The following is a 16,531-nucleotide window of genomic DNA, read 5'->3' on the forward strand; positions in this document are numbered from 1 at the left end:
ATTAAGCTTTTAGAATAAAACCTGGAAGCTGACTGGTTTCTCTGCAGAGCTGCACCAGATTTAGCACTCTCCAGGTTTTGTAAATAACCCCCACTTTTAATAGCCCCCTATATGTCAAATGTATAATGATATGTACCAGGCACTTCTGTTTACCAATATTACCGCTTCAGTTATACTTTCATCATGTAGTAGATACTATCTTATGTCTGTTACTGATTCCATTATAATTGCACCCAGTGGATCTTTGTAACACTGTTTATTTTTGTTCAAGCTTTTAGATATGAGTGATATTTCTTTTTACACAATCTACATCTATTAAACTATTTACTGAAGAATATTTGTAAATATATAACCTTTACTTTGGCCTTTTAATCCCTATGGATAATCCATCATTATGGCATACGCTGCCTAGTACACAGATATTGTAGATAAGGGGGTCAATTCACTAAGAGTTAAATAATGACTGAAAAAATGTGGTAAAATAACACATGCGTTAAATTTTTAGCAAATGTGTAATTCACTAAGAATTTGGCTGTAAATAACTCTTGCACTAAAATATTTGTATTGCGGTAATTACTGCATATTTTTTCTTCTATTCCTCCTATCAGTTCATCCCCCACAGTTACTACCTTTTGTACCACCAGCGCCCTCCCTCTTAGATTGTAAGCTCCCAGGATCAGGCTGTCCTAACCCTCGGGTATTGAACTGTATTGTTGCTGTATTGTCTCCCTTAATATTGTAAAGCTTTGAGCAAACTGTTGGCGCTATATAAATCCTGTATAATAATAATAGTAATAATAATAATTTCATACTGTAATTTATCACACGGTAGCTGGTTGTTAAGGAAGCCAGCAGCAGCATCCTTAACAACAGATGACTCATCAGCTGTCAGTGGGTGTCCCACTGACAGCTGAATGTAAACAATTACAAATGATGAAAAAAACAGTGTGGGCCCCCCCATCCATACCATGCCCTTTGGGTCTGGTTTGAATTTTGGAGGAACCCCACACCAAAATAGCAAAAACAAATGGTGTGCGGGTCCCCTCACAATCCTAAGGGATTTTGGGTCCAGTATGGATCGGGGGGGGGGGCACCGTTTTTAAAAAAAAAAACATTTTGGCATAGGGTTGCCATTAATATCCATTTCAGACCCCTAGGGGTTGCAGGGGGACCCCCTCACTGCATCTGAAAAAATACTGCATGTGATACCGCCAGCAAAATCCAGGTAATAGATATTGCATATTTTTTTACTTTCTGTTCTGTTTGTGAATTGGTCTTCAGCTTACCACATAGTTTTATTTATCAAGACATTTTTAATTTTGCCTGTTTAAAGGAGAAGTACAGCCAAAGCTCTTTTGGCTGTACTTCTTCTGTGGATCGCAGGAGTGCAGTGCGTTCTGCAGTCCTGTGACCCATTTTCAGCTGACAGCAGGCTGAAGCCCTCTGTCGGCTGACATCACTCAGCTGGTCCAGGCCAGGGAAAGATCCCGACTTTAAAGTCAGGATCCACCCCAAAGACTGGTGTGGCACCTGGCTCAGCCTATCAGCAATCCACTGGGAGCCTGAGCCAGCCACTCTCTCCCCCTCCACAGCCCAGCACTCCAGTGTGCACAGGGATGGGGGCAGAGCAGACAGTGCTGATAGTCACCACTTTCTGCTTCACAGCGGTGGTGTGAACTCAGCGATTAGTTCTCACACTTAGAGCCAACGGGGGACAGATGCTGCATCCACCTAGGTAAGTATAATTAAGGGGAAAAAAGGCCAAACCTCTCTTTTAAGTATTATGATGATAGTAAAGATTGTTATTATTGTCATTATTATAACCCTTATTTTTCATAATCTTTAGAACAAATCTGTCTTTGGGAGAAATGCGTACACTTACATATTTATTCTATTGAAAAATGCAGGCTGCCTAGTTCTGTACCTTCTCCATCACCATTCCATACAAAATGTGCAGAGCATGAGTTCTATAGCGCATACTTGTTTCAGTACAGTTACGCAGAATGTACTGAACCCAAAGGACCAGCAATACAGCCAGGAACAACACGGATGACATGGAGAGCCTTACACAAAAGTCTTGGTTGAATTGCTGGTAGCAAATCACATGTAATATAACAAGTTACTGAGAGCACTACCTGGGCTAACATTTACAGCAGGGTTTCTCAACCAGGGTTCCATGGAACTCTAGATCAGCCTTTTTCAACCAGCGTGCTCAGGCACCCTGGGGTGCCTTCAGGCTTCTTCAGGGGTGCCTGGCAAAATGCCTAAAAATTGTATACAAATCAGCGGGTGGATCAATCTTGCCTTTTAGTAACCAAAGCCACAGGTTTTCATTGTGCACTTTATAACCTTCTAGCTGCTGGCATCCTAATTACCAATGACATCACCAGTTGATAAGGAGGGCTTCGGGTGCATGTACATCATCCTTGTTTGTCCCTCTCTTGCCCCTCTCTATCAGCACTGGTGTCACTTTACCGAAGTGATGGAGAAAATGTGTGTAGAATAGTTTTTTAGATTTTAAATTGGGGTTCCTTGAGATTGTGCGGAATTTTAAAGGGTGCCTTGAGATTATCAATAATTTTAAAGTGTGCCATGACTGAAAAAAGGTTGAGAAGCACTGCTCTAGGGTTTCTCCAGAGGTTCCTTGGGGTTCCTGGAGCAAATTCTGCCTCTCAGAGGCACTGACAACATTGATCTTTTGAGCTATCTGTAAGGGGGTAATTTTTCCCAATAACCACAAGTGTAAGATCATTCTTCCCACTGGCCATCACACTAATGTATTATGAGTTGCAGATATAGTCATTTTTAGCAGGGGTTCACTGAGACTGGAAAGTTATTTCAAGGGTCCCTCTGTATTTAAAAAGTTGAGGAAGGCTGGTATACTGTATTTCTCCTGCTTATATTTAATCCAAAGCCTTTGATTGATTAGGAAAGTGTGCTTCCAGGCCCAGCTTTCCCTCTGCTCAAAAGAAACATTAGAAAAAATATACAGCTATCTTCTTAGATTGTAAGCTCAAAGGAGCAGGGCCCTCCTAACCCTCTTGTATTGAACTGTATTGTTGCTGTATTATCTCCTGTTATATTGTAAAGCGTTGAGCAAATTGGTGGCGCTATATAATAATAATAATACTCAATAAATTAAAGCATCAGTTTATTTGACAAGGGATACTGAGAGGTTGTTGGGGGTTTATAATTATAATTATAAACCCCCAACAACCTCCCAGTATCCCTTGTCAAATTGATGAATGAAAGAAGAGAGACCTGGTTAAATATTCATTCCCCATTGCTTCATTCTTTAAAATAATAATTTACAGTAAAACAAAACACTTTACATACCTTTTTCCTGTAGTCTTTAGGGTGGGTCCTTTTCATTTCTTTTTAATGGTAGGAAGATGTCTGTCCTCCAGGACTGAGTCATGCATACATAATGACATGTGAGCGCCACTCTATACAGATAGTGATTTAGATGATGCTGGCCATCATTCAACCCAGAAACAAATGGCGCTGGACTGCTGTGATAAGTTTGTGGGGGACCGCGCCAAGCAATTGTTTTATTTTCACTGGAGTTTTGCTTTAAAACTAACTTTAATGCAGTAATCTGAAGGATGGTTGAAAAGTTTAATGCCACAATAGAACATTTATTTATACAGATCTCTAGACTAGAGCTGGAGTACTGAAAAGAAAAGAGAGACAGGTGGACAGAGTTCCAAAAGTGGGACTGTCCCTCCAAATGAGGGGCAGTCGGGAGCTATGCTTGGACACAATTGGTGTAACTCACACAGCATCCCTGCCTGCAGGCTCCAGTGACATAAAATCAACCCTCTGTCACTTAAGATTTATTGTTAAAAACAGCATACTGTATATTTGTTAGTATTGCTTCATGGACAAATTTTCCGTCACACTTTACAGCTGCAGCACTTTCAGCTAGTATCATTTCTCTATTCTAGGAGACAAAAAGAGAATTATAGAGAGGGAGTAGAGAAAAATGCATGGCGGTAAATGTATTTAATAATACAGATTTTTTCATATTGCATAGCGAGTCAAGTGTCAGACATGAACAATCAATCTATCCTGTTTCCAATCCCATCTTCAATCTCCACACACAGCATAACAGGTCTCTGGGAACATTTATTGGCTTTGCCTATCCTTTTAGTGACTTCATTTTTTAATTTATTGGATGACATCATGTTCTGCAATTTTTATGTATATTCATAGTACACAGCTAAAAACAGAACATTTTATAGCTCACACCCCTTGAATTTGTAATGCATTGTTCCTGGTTAGGTTGTCACTTGGGAAATATAAATGACACACAGAGCTGTAGTCTCTGTAGTTTTTCAGGAATTAAATTTGCATCCCTGTGCTAGCCAGTTGAGGGATGTGCTTGTTTTTATCAGCCTCTTATTCTACTGGGAGATAACAAATACATGACAGGGAAGAAGAATGTGAATATAATTTATTTGGAACACACTCATTTCTTTATTTAGAACACTGGAGTAGTATTTTTTTTATTATGATTATTTTCCAGATTATGAATATACATATATAATCAAATCCCCCCCCTTTATAACTTGCCCTGCGTTCTCAACTGCATAGGGAGCTCAGAGAGCTGGGGGAAGAGAGACAGCAGCAATCTGGTCTTCCCATTGAATTTCTGTGTGTGGGGGGGGGGGGGGGGCTGTCGGCAGAAGCCTGATTGGAGGAGAGCAGAGAGACTGGCAGGGACACCAAGGATTTCACACAAAGGAAGCAATACAAAGAGAACAGGATACTTTTCCATACAAGTACATGGTACAGCAGGCACATATGAATATAAAATGGGGTAACATATTCTTTATTATGTCTATATTACAGAAGTTGCATTACCATTTATGCATTTCTGTTTTAATAAAAACATAATCTTACAATATAAAACTCTTATATATGTAAATATGCTATAGCACACAAATGCCAGTTTAGCACCTTTCTTTACTCTGACCATACATTGTGTGAATTTCAGCCAGTTCCTGGTAAACTGGCAAAAAATTCCCTAGTAGATGGCCCTATTGGCCTCTTTTGTTTGACATCCTTCAGATGAGAAAGTAAAGGAGCCAGGCACAAACTTGTTGGCCCAACTGCAGCTGCATCCACCAAGATGCAGCGGCCTTTCAGGTGTATTGGTAGCCAGAGCTCTGACTGTCAAATCACAATAGCCGCAGCAGTATTGGTAGATTTTTCATTTTCAGCATGCAAACTGAGGAAAAAATCTAGCTAGCATTAGACATTCTTCTGTAACTCATGGCAAAACTCTCACTTCAGGGCTGCAGTAAAAAAAGATACTTTTTTTAACCTTAGTGTGTGAGGTTATCCATCATTTTGATGCAAAATGAGATAGTTGAAGCCTGAAGTAAAGATAGGATATACTGAAAATATATGAGGTGGTATCCAAAAGTTTCTAGTTTTGTAACATGCCAACAGATGGCAACACAAGGTTGCAAGCACAGTCACAGGGAACACCGACCTTCATAAGTCACTGTGCCAAAATACATTGTCATGTGTAAATCAGGAGCTGTGCAACTGGTACTATTCTGACCACGTGCTTTACCACGCCTGCTATTTCATCATAGACAGCTAGTTAGAGCAAAGAGCAAACAGAAATTCTGCATGAAACTGGGCAAATCAGTGGATCTCCATAATGTTGTCAGAACATTGGCCTTTAAGCTGGATCTTCATCTTCGGGAAGATGGCATTGTTGGGGGTTGAGCTTGTTGAAGGTCTTCCTGATCTCTCGTTGTCTTCCGGTGATGTACTTCCTCTCTTGAAGCGCACGTGCCATTCAAAGCACCTCGAATAACTCTTCGCAGCATCACTGTAAACTTGCCGAATCATATCAAACGCCTCTGTGGCAGATTTACCCAGCTTCACACAGAATTTCATGTGTGCTCTTTGTTCTAACTTGCTGTCCATGATGAAATAGCAGACATGGTCAGAATAGCACCAGTTGCACAGCTCCTGATGTACACAGGATGATGTCTTTTAGCACACTGACTTATGAAGGTCAGTGCTCTATGTGACTGTGCACGTGGCCTTGTGCTGCCATCTGTTGGCGTGTTACAAAACTAGTTTAGAAACATTTTGATACCACCTCATATACCAAATTATTTGTTCCCTCAGTATTACTGAAAATGGCTGTCCCCATAAATATATACAGATGTATTTCAGGTGATCAAGCAGAAATGCCAGGTGAAGTTTCCTCTGATACTGACCCTCCCAGATGTGTCAATATTCACCCTGCTGCACTTAGTGGTTGCTTCGACTGAATTGGAAGTAATGTCATTGCTTTGTCCTGCAGAAACATTTGATTTAGCTGGAAAAACTAGGGGATGCAGCAGAAAACTAGAGGATGCAGCAGGGGTCTCAGGAGATCAGCACTCCAGGAAGAAACTTCACTGGCAGTTTCTGTTCCATGGTGCAGCATTAGGCTGTACAGACAGCAGGAAGACTAAGTAGTTTCTGCTTTATGGTACAGATTTTAATGGAACCTTTAGTTTGGTAACAGGGTCAATATAAGCTCTTTAAAGAGGTTCTAAAATGTTTTTTTTTACATTAATGCATTCTCTGCATTAAGGTAAAATACCTTCCAGTACCTGTGCCCCCCCCCCCCCCATCCTTGAAAGCTTACCTGAGTTCAGGGGCGGACTGACAACTCATGGGGCCCCCGGGCAATAGGGGATCATGGGGCTCCTGTGTCCTTGCCCAAACTCAAAAAAGCCTATGAAAAAGGTACCAGGGGCATCTCATGAGGCCCCCTACTGGCCCCGGGCCCTCGGGCAGTGCCCGAGTTTCCAAATGGTCAGTCTGCCCCTGCCTGAGTCCTTTCACACTCCAGCACTGTCCCAGCTGCAGTGCCCCTGCTGTCTCTTCTTGGTCTCTTTCAGGAGACAAAGGCAGCAGTGAGATCCATAGCCACCTGCTACTGTCAGTCACGTCCTGTGAGAAGGGAGCAGGGGGCATGGCTATGCCACACAGTGTGTGTCTATGGATACACACAGACTGGCTCAAGGGCACGCTTTTTTTAAAGAAAAAATCATATACTTTAGTACTGAATTGTTAAAATGGATAAAGAATTTGACATGTAAAGCTATCCATCATGTGGCTGTTGAAAGACATTATACATGCATTACTTTAGAGACTATTTCAATATCTTTAACTGTTTATTGTATTTTAAATAGTGAAAGTTCCCTCCAGACCCATCCGCATGAAAGTGTGAAATTACACTCACAGACATAATGTGAGATCGCAGGAGGTCAATTACTTATAGATGTGTTTTTTCAACCCACCATTTTGACTGATTTGTTTTGCTCGTGTATGGCCTATGGGCATTTTGTTCCTCAAAGAAACCCATTAAAAATGAAAAAATCTGCTATATACAGCTATACAGATTGACGCATGTAGAAAAATGGTCCATCCAATTAAAAGATCACTGTTTAGATCCAGGTATGTACAGTATTTATTTGAAAAATCAAAAATCATGGTATGTGTTTTATATGCAGCCAGTGTATTTTCTGTACCTGAATGTGCTTTAATGTTAGCTTCTCGAAATCCCCTACACCACAAGATATAGACTGGGTGAACATTGACTTAGACCCTGTTGTAGGGCACAGAGCTGTCCACATGACCCCAGGAGCTTGCTGACAGCCAAGAGAGCAAGGTGATAACTGGGGAAGAGCGAAGTGACTTTGTCAGAATTGATTTTGCCAGCAGCAACATTTCCTTAAAACAGAAACACACAATTTCATTGATTGAGTTGCTTAGGTGAATGTGCTTGGATACAACAAACCTACGTTTCCTTAGAGGACGCTTTGTTTAGGAGGTTGTGTTCAGGGTAGTTTCATTTATTTCATTAGTATTAGATTTTGTTTGTGTATTTGATTTTATTTTTGTACTGTACTTTTTACTTTTTATTTTTGTGAAAATTTAAATTAGACTGAGGGACCATTTATTGGCACCAGAACAGGTTCAGGATAATTAAAGAGAGGCGTTTAGGAGCTGTTTAAAGCCTATTGCACCCTCAATAATTAGCACTCTTGCCTAGCAGCACTAGGGTCATCGGTTTCAATCACAACCACAGCACTACCTGCCTGGAGTTTGATTGTTCTCCCTGTGCCTGTGTGGGTTTTCTCCGGATACTCTGTTTTTTCTCCCACACTCCAAATACATGCTGGTAGGTTAATTGGCTCCTGTCTAAATTGGGCCTAGTATATGTGTGTGTGTGTGTGTGTATAAATGTGAATTAGGGACCTTAGATTCCTGGAGGCCAGGGGCAGATGTAAATGTACTCTATATATATATATATATATATATATATATATATGTGTGTGTGTGTGTGTGTGTGTGTAAAGTGCTGCATAAATTGATGGCGCTATGTACCGGTAAGTACCTGTAATAAATAAATTAAAACTACCTAGCCCATTGACTCAAATGCATTTAGCCAAACTGGTAAAAGTTCATTGAAATCTCTTGATTTTTGAGGAAATTTTGGAGAAATTAATAGTGTCAATGAATACTCTCAATTTTCGTTCGGGACATTGTTGAAGTGCACCTGTCATTTGTTATTTGTTAATTACCATTTCTGGATCTTGTATATGTTCCAGCTTTCAACACAGCAAAGTGTGAGAAATTACAAAAAGAGAAGGAGGAGCTGGAAATTAAATTTGACAATGAAGTGAGGAAGCTTGAACGGCACCAACAGGAGGAACTCCAAACACTGAAGGAGCGCCTACAGCTACAGTGTGATGAAGAGATGGAGCGGCTACGAGCAGAACAGAGTATCCAGCTGCAGAGGATCCTATTCCAACACCAGGGACAAGTCAGTACAGTCTTCTGTGTTAATGATTTCCTGAGTGAACCCTGTGATGTAAAATTATATTACACACATACCAGTCAGTGAAATATACCTTTTGCTTAAACCTGACAGTAATGAGATTCATTAAGCCTTCATTTCTGTACTAGTTGGCTAGAATAGACCATTGTTCACACTTGTTGCTTAACCTCCCTGGCGGTATTCCCGAGTGTAGCTCGGGGTAAAGTTTCAGTACCACAAGCGGTAACCCCCGATCTACACTCGGGAATAACTTGCAGCACTGCTCCGGGATCCCTCGATCACTTACCTTGTCCTGTGCTCCCGCGATGTCCCTCCTGCAGTGTCTCCGGCAATGTAATCCGGCGGATGCCGGCATCTGTCATCTGGGTTCCGTCCCCTGCGAGCGTGGGGACGTACGGGGGACGGAACGGCGGGAAATTTGAAAATGACAAAATGTGACATTCACTAAAATCACATAGTAAAACATTACTGTATCAAACCATTTCACATACATTTTGTCCCGAGTGCTTTGTCCTGTGCCCTGCCTGCATTTTTACTGTTCTTTCTGCCTGGAAACTGAGAAATGTCCATGGCGTCCAAAAAGCGTCACTTTAGGTCAAAAGCAGTTTTAGACCAGCTAGAGAACAGCGATAGTAAATCAGAACCACTTGCAGAATTGAGTGATAATGATTCTTGGGGAAATTCGTCATCAGACACTGAAAACGATTTTGCGACTTTGCTCAGTGATGTGCGAACTTGGCGCTATATTTCAAATTTCAGTGTTTTTGGTTTGATTATATTATTGAATTAAATTTATTATTATTATATTATTATTTTTTATGATTATTTATTACATTATAATTTATGATTTCGTGTTTCAAGTTTTATCATACCCGGGATGTTTACTAGACTCTTGTTCGGACAGATTTCAGTGAGTTACTCCTAAAAATTACAGGCCTACAATAAAAAAAATACATATTTCCATGCAAAAAAATGTACCACTTTGAGCACAGAAATATGGACATAATCAGACCGCTAGGGAGGTTAAGAGAAGGCTGGCAAAGGAAGAATGGCAAAACCTTCCTTTGACTACTTTTGTTTTAACAGAATAAAACAAACGTGTTTGCCCCCATTCCCCCCCCCCACACACACCGAATTTAATTTAAGCAAAGCACAGGTTCACTTTTAATTGCCTGCCATATGGGGGTAGCAACTGGTCAGGTGTAAAATTTTATAGTGGCCCTCTCTGTCAAAAAGATAGTAGTTAAAGGAAAATATACTCTTTCAACCAACATAGCGAGCACCTCTTCTTTATTTGCATATTTCTTCCACAAAGCCATACATACATTAATACCACAGCCAGGTACTCATCAGGTCTTCATCTCACAGATCTCCCGGTACCAAGACTTTTTTGAGAGCTGGCCATATCGGTGCATTTGTTCTCCAAAGACTTGCCTAGACCCATCAGCTGTATCCTCGAGTGTGAAAACACAGCTAGGGCTCGGAAGATTTTTTCTGCCAGGAAACTTGTGAGATGCAGGACCGAGAAATGTTTTTTTTTTTTTTTGTGCAAACAGTTTAAAGTGTTACTAAACCCACAGCAGTAAAAACAGTCTGTATATGCAGTAAAGCATGCTTGTTACACTCACTGTGTATTCTCTGATCCTCCCTTTCTTTTACTGTCCCCAATCCATCTGCCATAGTACAGAGCAGCACCCAAAGTTTGTTGTGTATTGCGAGAGAGTTTTTTTTTTCTTTTGGGATGGTGCATGTGATCAGCAAAGGGCCAATCAGGGCTGTCCAAACACAGGGTCACGGGTCATGCAGCCTCATAGGACTGTCAGAGGAGAATAAAAACTCCTCCTACAACATTACCGGTGCTCAGTCGGACACTGAGAGAAGTCACAAGACTGTTTAATACTGCTGATGAGAAAACATATTTAGCAGTTTATATTTACTAAAATAATTGCATTTCCATGTTCTGTGTACTGTGGGAGATCAGATATAGTGAATGCAGGGTCCTGGGTTTAGCAACAAGTTAGAGTGGAGCTCCACCCAAAAGGGGAAGTTCTGCTTTAAGGACTACTCCCACTGCTCCTCATTAAGGATTGGCACCTTTGGGGGGCGGGGGGGAGGCAGGTACCCGAATTTGACAGGTACCCGCTCCCACATCCGGTCCAATCGCCCTAGGTGTCCTCCCTCCCTGTAGTCTTTTGGGACATGTGACAGGTCCCAGAAGACCACAGGACCATTCATGAAGAGCAGCGCTACTCGTGCATGTGCAGTAGGTACCCGGCTTTGAAGCCGCAAGCTATCACAGCCAGGTGCCCACACTGAAGATGTCGGCCTCCTGGAATACAGGACGGCCAGTGAAAAGGGCTGCGGGGGGGACACCACGGGACCGAGGGACAGGTAAGTGGCTGTTTTTTTAAAAGTCAGCAACAACAGTTTTTGTAGCTGCTGACTTTTATTTTTTGACAGGGTGAGCGGAACGCACCTTGAGTACCTGAATTTGACCTGGAATCAGTCCCTTGCAATCCCCTGTAAAGCAGGGCTCAGACTAGATGACAGAAAAGCAGCATGAGAAGCCAGTCAGTTGTGCTGCGGTACTTAGGTGCTAAAAAGGCGAATCCTAATAGAAGGAGAAAGTAGAGGAGAGACAGAAAGATGAGCTTACCAGTGTGCTTCTCCTTTTCCTTTCTTAGGCTGGAGGAGGGACAAGACCTGGCTGTGTTATATAACAGCAGTAGAGAAAAATCAGGTTTTCTGCCTTGTCAGACAGGGCTGTTCTGTATGCAGTGGTGTTTTTTGGTTTTGTGCTGCCCTAGGCAAGAGTAAAATTTGGTGCCCCCCTGACCAAAGCCCTCACAAATTATATTATGGTCAATAACTTGCCTAGGTACATTTAAAATTCCACCCACGGGTAGATTAATATGCAGAATCATCTGCTGAACGTCTAGATATGAAATATGACATACCTGCTGGGACGGTTAAGGAGATGTCATTTTCTGCTCTCCTGGAGCTGTCAGCTAGGGGGTGTAATATATCAGGCGATTTATATTAAAGTGAGTCATCCGAATATGTGCTCCATGTTTGTGTAATTATTTCCTATTTGGAGATATAAAATTATATGGAAAACCTGGGCTTTTAAATGTAAGCCTGGTTTACGACTACCTGGAATGTCTTTGAGCTCAGTGAAGGACTTGGTTTATGGTTTTATGATCCTTTTCCAAGCAGAGTCTCGCAGACATATGGGGGCCAGGCTAATTGGGGTTTATAGCCATGAGCTCTCCCACTGGGCCTTGATGCCTTTTTGAACTCAGCATCCAGGGACCACGTGTCACTCAACAGAGAGGGAAGGGGGGTGAGGGAAGCTGATTTGGGAGTAGAGAATGATAGAAGATGGAGGCCTTTGCCAAAATGGAGGTTTGCATCGATCTCTGTGTGCACGATTGCTACAGGCCCCATGAGTTGTCAGTCCGCCCCTGGCTCCTATATATATGCTTTTATACATTGTGATAAGATTATTTACACCAGACTGATCACTCTCTTTAATATACCTTTACAAAGTAACGCATGTTAAGTTACTTTTTTTTTCCAGTTTTGTATAACAAGGAGTAAAGGATGTAAGAAGTTTGTAATGCAGATCTGTATGTTGGCAGCCTGTGTTCCCTGCCATGGGAATTCCTGGCACAATGGTAATTATGCAGCGGGTACTACTAGCAGCTGACAGAACCTGGGCATGGTGCACCAAGGCAGATGTTCCTCTCTGAAATTCTGCACATTCCCAAAAGACCTAAAGGAGAGACTTACAAATACAATACATGCTTGATCTATCACTTCTGTCTCAGTCTAGTAGAGCAGGCAAGCAATGTGAACATTAACATGGCTCAGTGGATGTGGAGATGTCTGTACCCTGTAATTGGAAACATCTGGCAGCTTGACAGTAAGCAGATCTGTTCAATAAGAGTTGAGTAATAATACAGCAACAATTCATCAGTGTTCCCTCAAGAAATGAAGAATCACATTACATAACTTCACTGAGCATCAAGTATTCTCTGCATTTCTTACACATATCAACTTAAAGGTCACCTGGCATAACTTGACTGCAATATACAGATATGTAATAACAAATACAGTTAAAGGAGGAAAAGTTCAAGAGGGGAATTATTTTCCTGGGGTTGCCTGCGGGCTCAGATTCTTTACTGCGATCTCTTCTTGTCACGTCATTGCATTTTCAGCATTGTTAAACAAACCTGTGCTAGGAACAGTAGTAGCACCAATCCATTGCAACCAGCCAAATTTCTATTTACTGCAAAAGATTAACTTTGGTTGCTGTGACTAATGGCATTTTCTCATTGTATTGTCAAAGCTTGCAGAGATGTCCAAACACAAGGGAGTACTACAGCTGATTAGATCATCCCAGATTAAAAGGGCAGATCCAGACAACAAGTGCCTCCAGATTCCATCGAGCAAGCACCACAGATGTGCTCAAATTACATAGTTACATAGTTAGTCTGTCTGAAAAAAGACAAAAGTCCATCCAGTTCAACCATAAAAAAAAAAAAATACATTTATACACCCACAGTTGATCCAGAGGAAGGCAAAAACAAACCAGCAAAGCATGATGCAATTTGCTCCTGCAGGGAAAAAAATTCCTTCCTGATCATCCAAGAGGCAATCAGATATTCCCTGGATCAACTTTATCTATAAATAGTAACCAGTTATATTCTGTTTATCCAAGAAAGATCCAGGCCTTTTTTAAAGCAATCCATTGAGCTGGCCAGAACCAACTCTTGAGGGAGTCTATTTCACAGCTCTTATTGTGAAGAAACCTTTCCGTGTTTTCGAAATTAAATTTCTTTTCCTCAGACTTAAAGAGTGCCCCCTTGTCCTATCTGATGACCTCAGGGTGAATAACTCTACACCGAGTTCCCTATATGAACCACTGATGTATTTATACATGTTGATTATATCCCCCCTTAATCTCCTCTTCTCAAGAGAGAATAAATTCAGTTCCTCTAATCTTTCCTCATAGCTCATCTCCTCCATGCCTCTTATCAGTTTAGTTGCCCCTCTCTGTACTTTCTCCAGTTCCCAATGTTCTTTTTGTGAATTGGTGCCCAAAACTGAACAGCATATTCCAGATGAGGTCTTAGTAATGATTTGTACAGGGGTAATATGATATCTCTCTCTCTGGAGTCTATACCTCTTTTAATACAAGAGAGGATTTTGCTCGCTTTAGAAACCACAGCTTGGCATTGCATGCTATTATTAAGCTTGTGATCTACCAGAACTCCCAGATCCTTCTCCACCATTGATTCCCCCAGTTGTACTCCCCCTAGTATGTATGATGTATGTATATTCTTAGCCCCCAAGTGCATAACCTTACATTTATCAACATTAAACCTCATTTGCCACATAGTTACCCAATTAAACAGTGCATTGACGTCACCTTGTAAGTTGGAGACATCCTGTAAGGACGTTATTCCACTGCACAGCTTGGTGTCATCTGCAAAGACTGAAATGGCATTTTTAATCTCAGACCCTATATCGTTTATAAATGTATTAAAAAGAAAGGGTCCCAACACTGAATCTTGGAGTACTCCACTGACAACCCTAGACCATTCAGAGTATGAATCATTAACCCTTTGAGGACTGTAAGATTTTGGAACGTCAAAAGAATCAATTTTTTTGTTTTTAAAGTTCGTACACTTCAGTTGCTGTAACTAAGCCATTTCATGAAATAATTGGCAAAAAGCTAGATCCATTTGTTGTTTGTTGATAAGAACTAATATTTTGACTCAAACCAAAAAAAAAAAGAAGAGTTTTAAGTTCTTAATCAGATGATACACGCAATTAAAAACATGGGACAAATACGTCCCTTGGTCCTCAAAGGGTTTAACCACTACTCTTTGAATACAATCTTTTAGCCAGTTTTATATGCATTTACATACAGATTTTTCCAAGCCTGTAGACTTTACCTTACACATTAGCCGTGTGTGGGGAACTGTGTCAAACGCTTTTGCAAAATCCAAGTAATACCATGTCCACCACCACCCCTCTGTCCAAGGCTTTGCTCACCTCCTCATAAAAAGAGATCAGATTTGTTTGACAACTTCTGTCTTTAATGAATCCATGCTGTCTGTTGCTTAAAATATTTTTTTCCATCAAGAACTCATCTATGTGGTCTTTTATTAAACTCTCCAGTATCTTCCCAACTATAGAAGTTAAACTAACAGGTCTGTAATTACTTGGTAAATATTTTGACCCCTTATGCCAACCCAGTGGTAATATGGCTTTGAAATGACAGAGCTCAATTCTTTAAGGACCCATGGGTGTATGCCTCCAGTCCAGGTGCTTTATTAACTGGGCTTGGTTCTGCTATCTTTTGCAATCTGTTGTTTGTTTTCGATTTCTGTGGCCTTTATTTCCTTTTTGCATATTCTGTTATGCTCTTTGTAATGTTTAAATGATTATAGCGTTCCTTCATTTTTATATTTAATAAAAGCACTTTTCTTATTATCTATAGCTTTTTTAACTTTGTCCATCAGCCACATAGGTTTTATTTTTAGCCTTTTAAACTTGTTGCCCATGGGAATATATTTTGCAGTGTGTTCACATACAGTCTTTTTGAAGAACTCCCATTTCTGTGTTGTGTTCATTGATGCCAATATTCCCTCCCAGTTTAAGTCTTGGAGAGCAGCTCTCAGCCTCGGAAAATTAGCTCTCTTAAAATTGAGCTTTTTTATTTTTTCTGTATGTGCTAGTATGATATAGTTCACTTGGTTACTCTTAATATGGTTTCTTTATAATCTACTGCAGATCCATAGAGCAGCCTTTCTCAGCCTTTTCAACACAGAACACTTGAAATAATTTTCTGGTCTCAGGGAACCTCTGCTAAAAATTTCTACAACTACAATCTACAACTCATGATACATTAGTGTGACGGTCAGTGGGAAGAATGTTCCTTACAATTGTGGTCTTTGGGAAGAATCAACCCTTACAAATAGCTAAAAAAAGTTAATAGGAACTTATCTGTGAGGCAGAAATTGATGACTTCTCAAGAAACACCTAGCAACCTCTGTAGGAACCCCAGGGTTCCATGGAATCCTGGTTGAGAAACCCTGCCATAGAGCAACTTATATGGTCACTGGGAGTATATGTCCTGACGCATGTGCTGTATAAAATTACTGAATTACTAGTCACATTGCTGCTTCCAAAGAAGGTTTAAATCTGATTGATAGATGTGAAAAAATTAGAGGAATGAACTGGTGTACTACTGTAATGCATGAATGGAAAATAAAGCCCTAAAAAGGTAGGCCTTTCCTTATGCATGAATTTGAAAACATTTCTCTTTTGTGACTGCAACGTACTTTTAAATTGTTACAATCCCAGAATGAAAATGTGTCCCTAGATCGAGGAGGGCATTTGAATACAATCCTACCTACCTTCAGTACTTGTGCTGTGCGAATGCCCCATAAACACAAATGTGTTTATTGCAGTAGAGATGGGAGGAGGAGAACAGTGCTGAAAGTGCCTGTAATCAGTGGGGGGAAATAGTAATCAGGACAGGTTTTCCAGATCGTGGTCAGCTGTAGGTCAAAGAACTCCTAGATATTAGATCCAGCCAAAATCAACCGCAATCAGTGGTTATGGGATCCTAAAATAACTTCTGATGACAGTCAT

At 40.8% G+C, this 16,531-nt stretch overlaps 1 protein-coding gene across 1 annotated transcript in view; it reads left to right on the forward strand.

Annotated features, from left to right (window-relative positions):
- Positions 1-16,531, forward strand: part of MTUS2 (microtubule associated scaffold protein 2) — a 783,807-nt gene that overhangs the window by 732,833 nt on the left and 34,443 nt on the right. Inside the window, exon 11 of the mRNA XM_089685846.1 lies at positions 8,634-8,848. Coding sequence (XP_089541972.1) covers positions 8,634-8,848 — 215 coding nt within the window. The remainder of the gene's footprint in view (positions 1-8,633; positions 8,849-16,531) is intronic.

Source organism: Staurois parvus, unplaced genomic scaffold (assembly GCF_062004578.1).
Source record: "Staurois parvus isolate SC_StPar_1 unplaced genomic scaffold, SC_StPar_1.0 ptg000387l, whole genome shotgun sequence".
NCBI lineage: Eukaryota > Metazoa > Chordata > Amphibia > Anura > Ranidae > Staurois > Staurois parvus.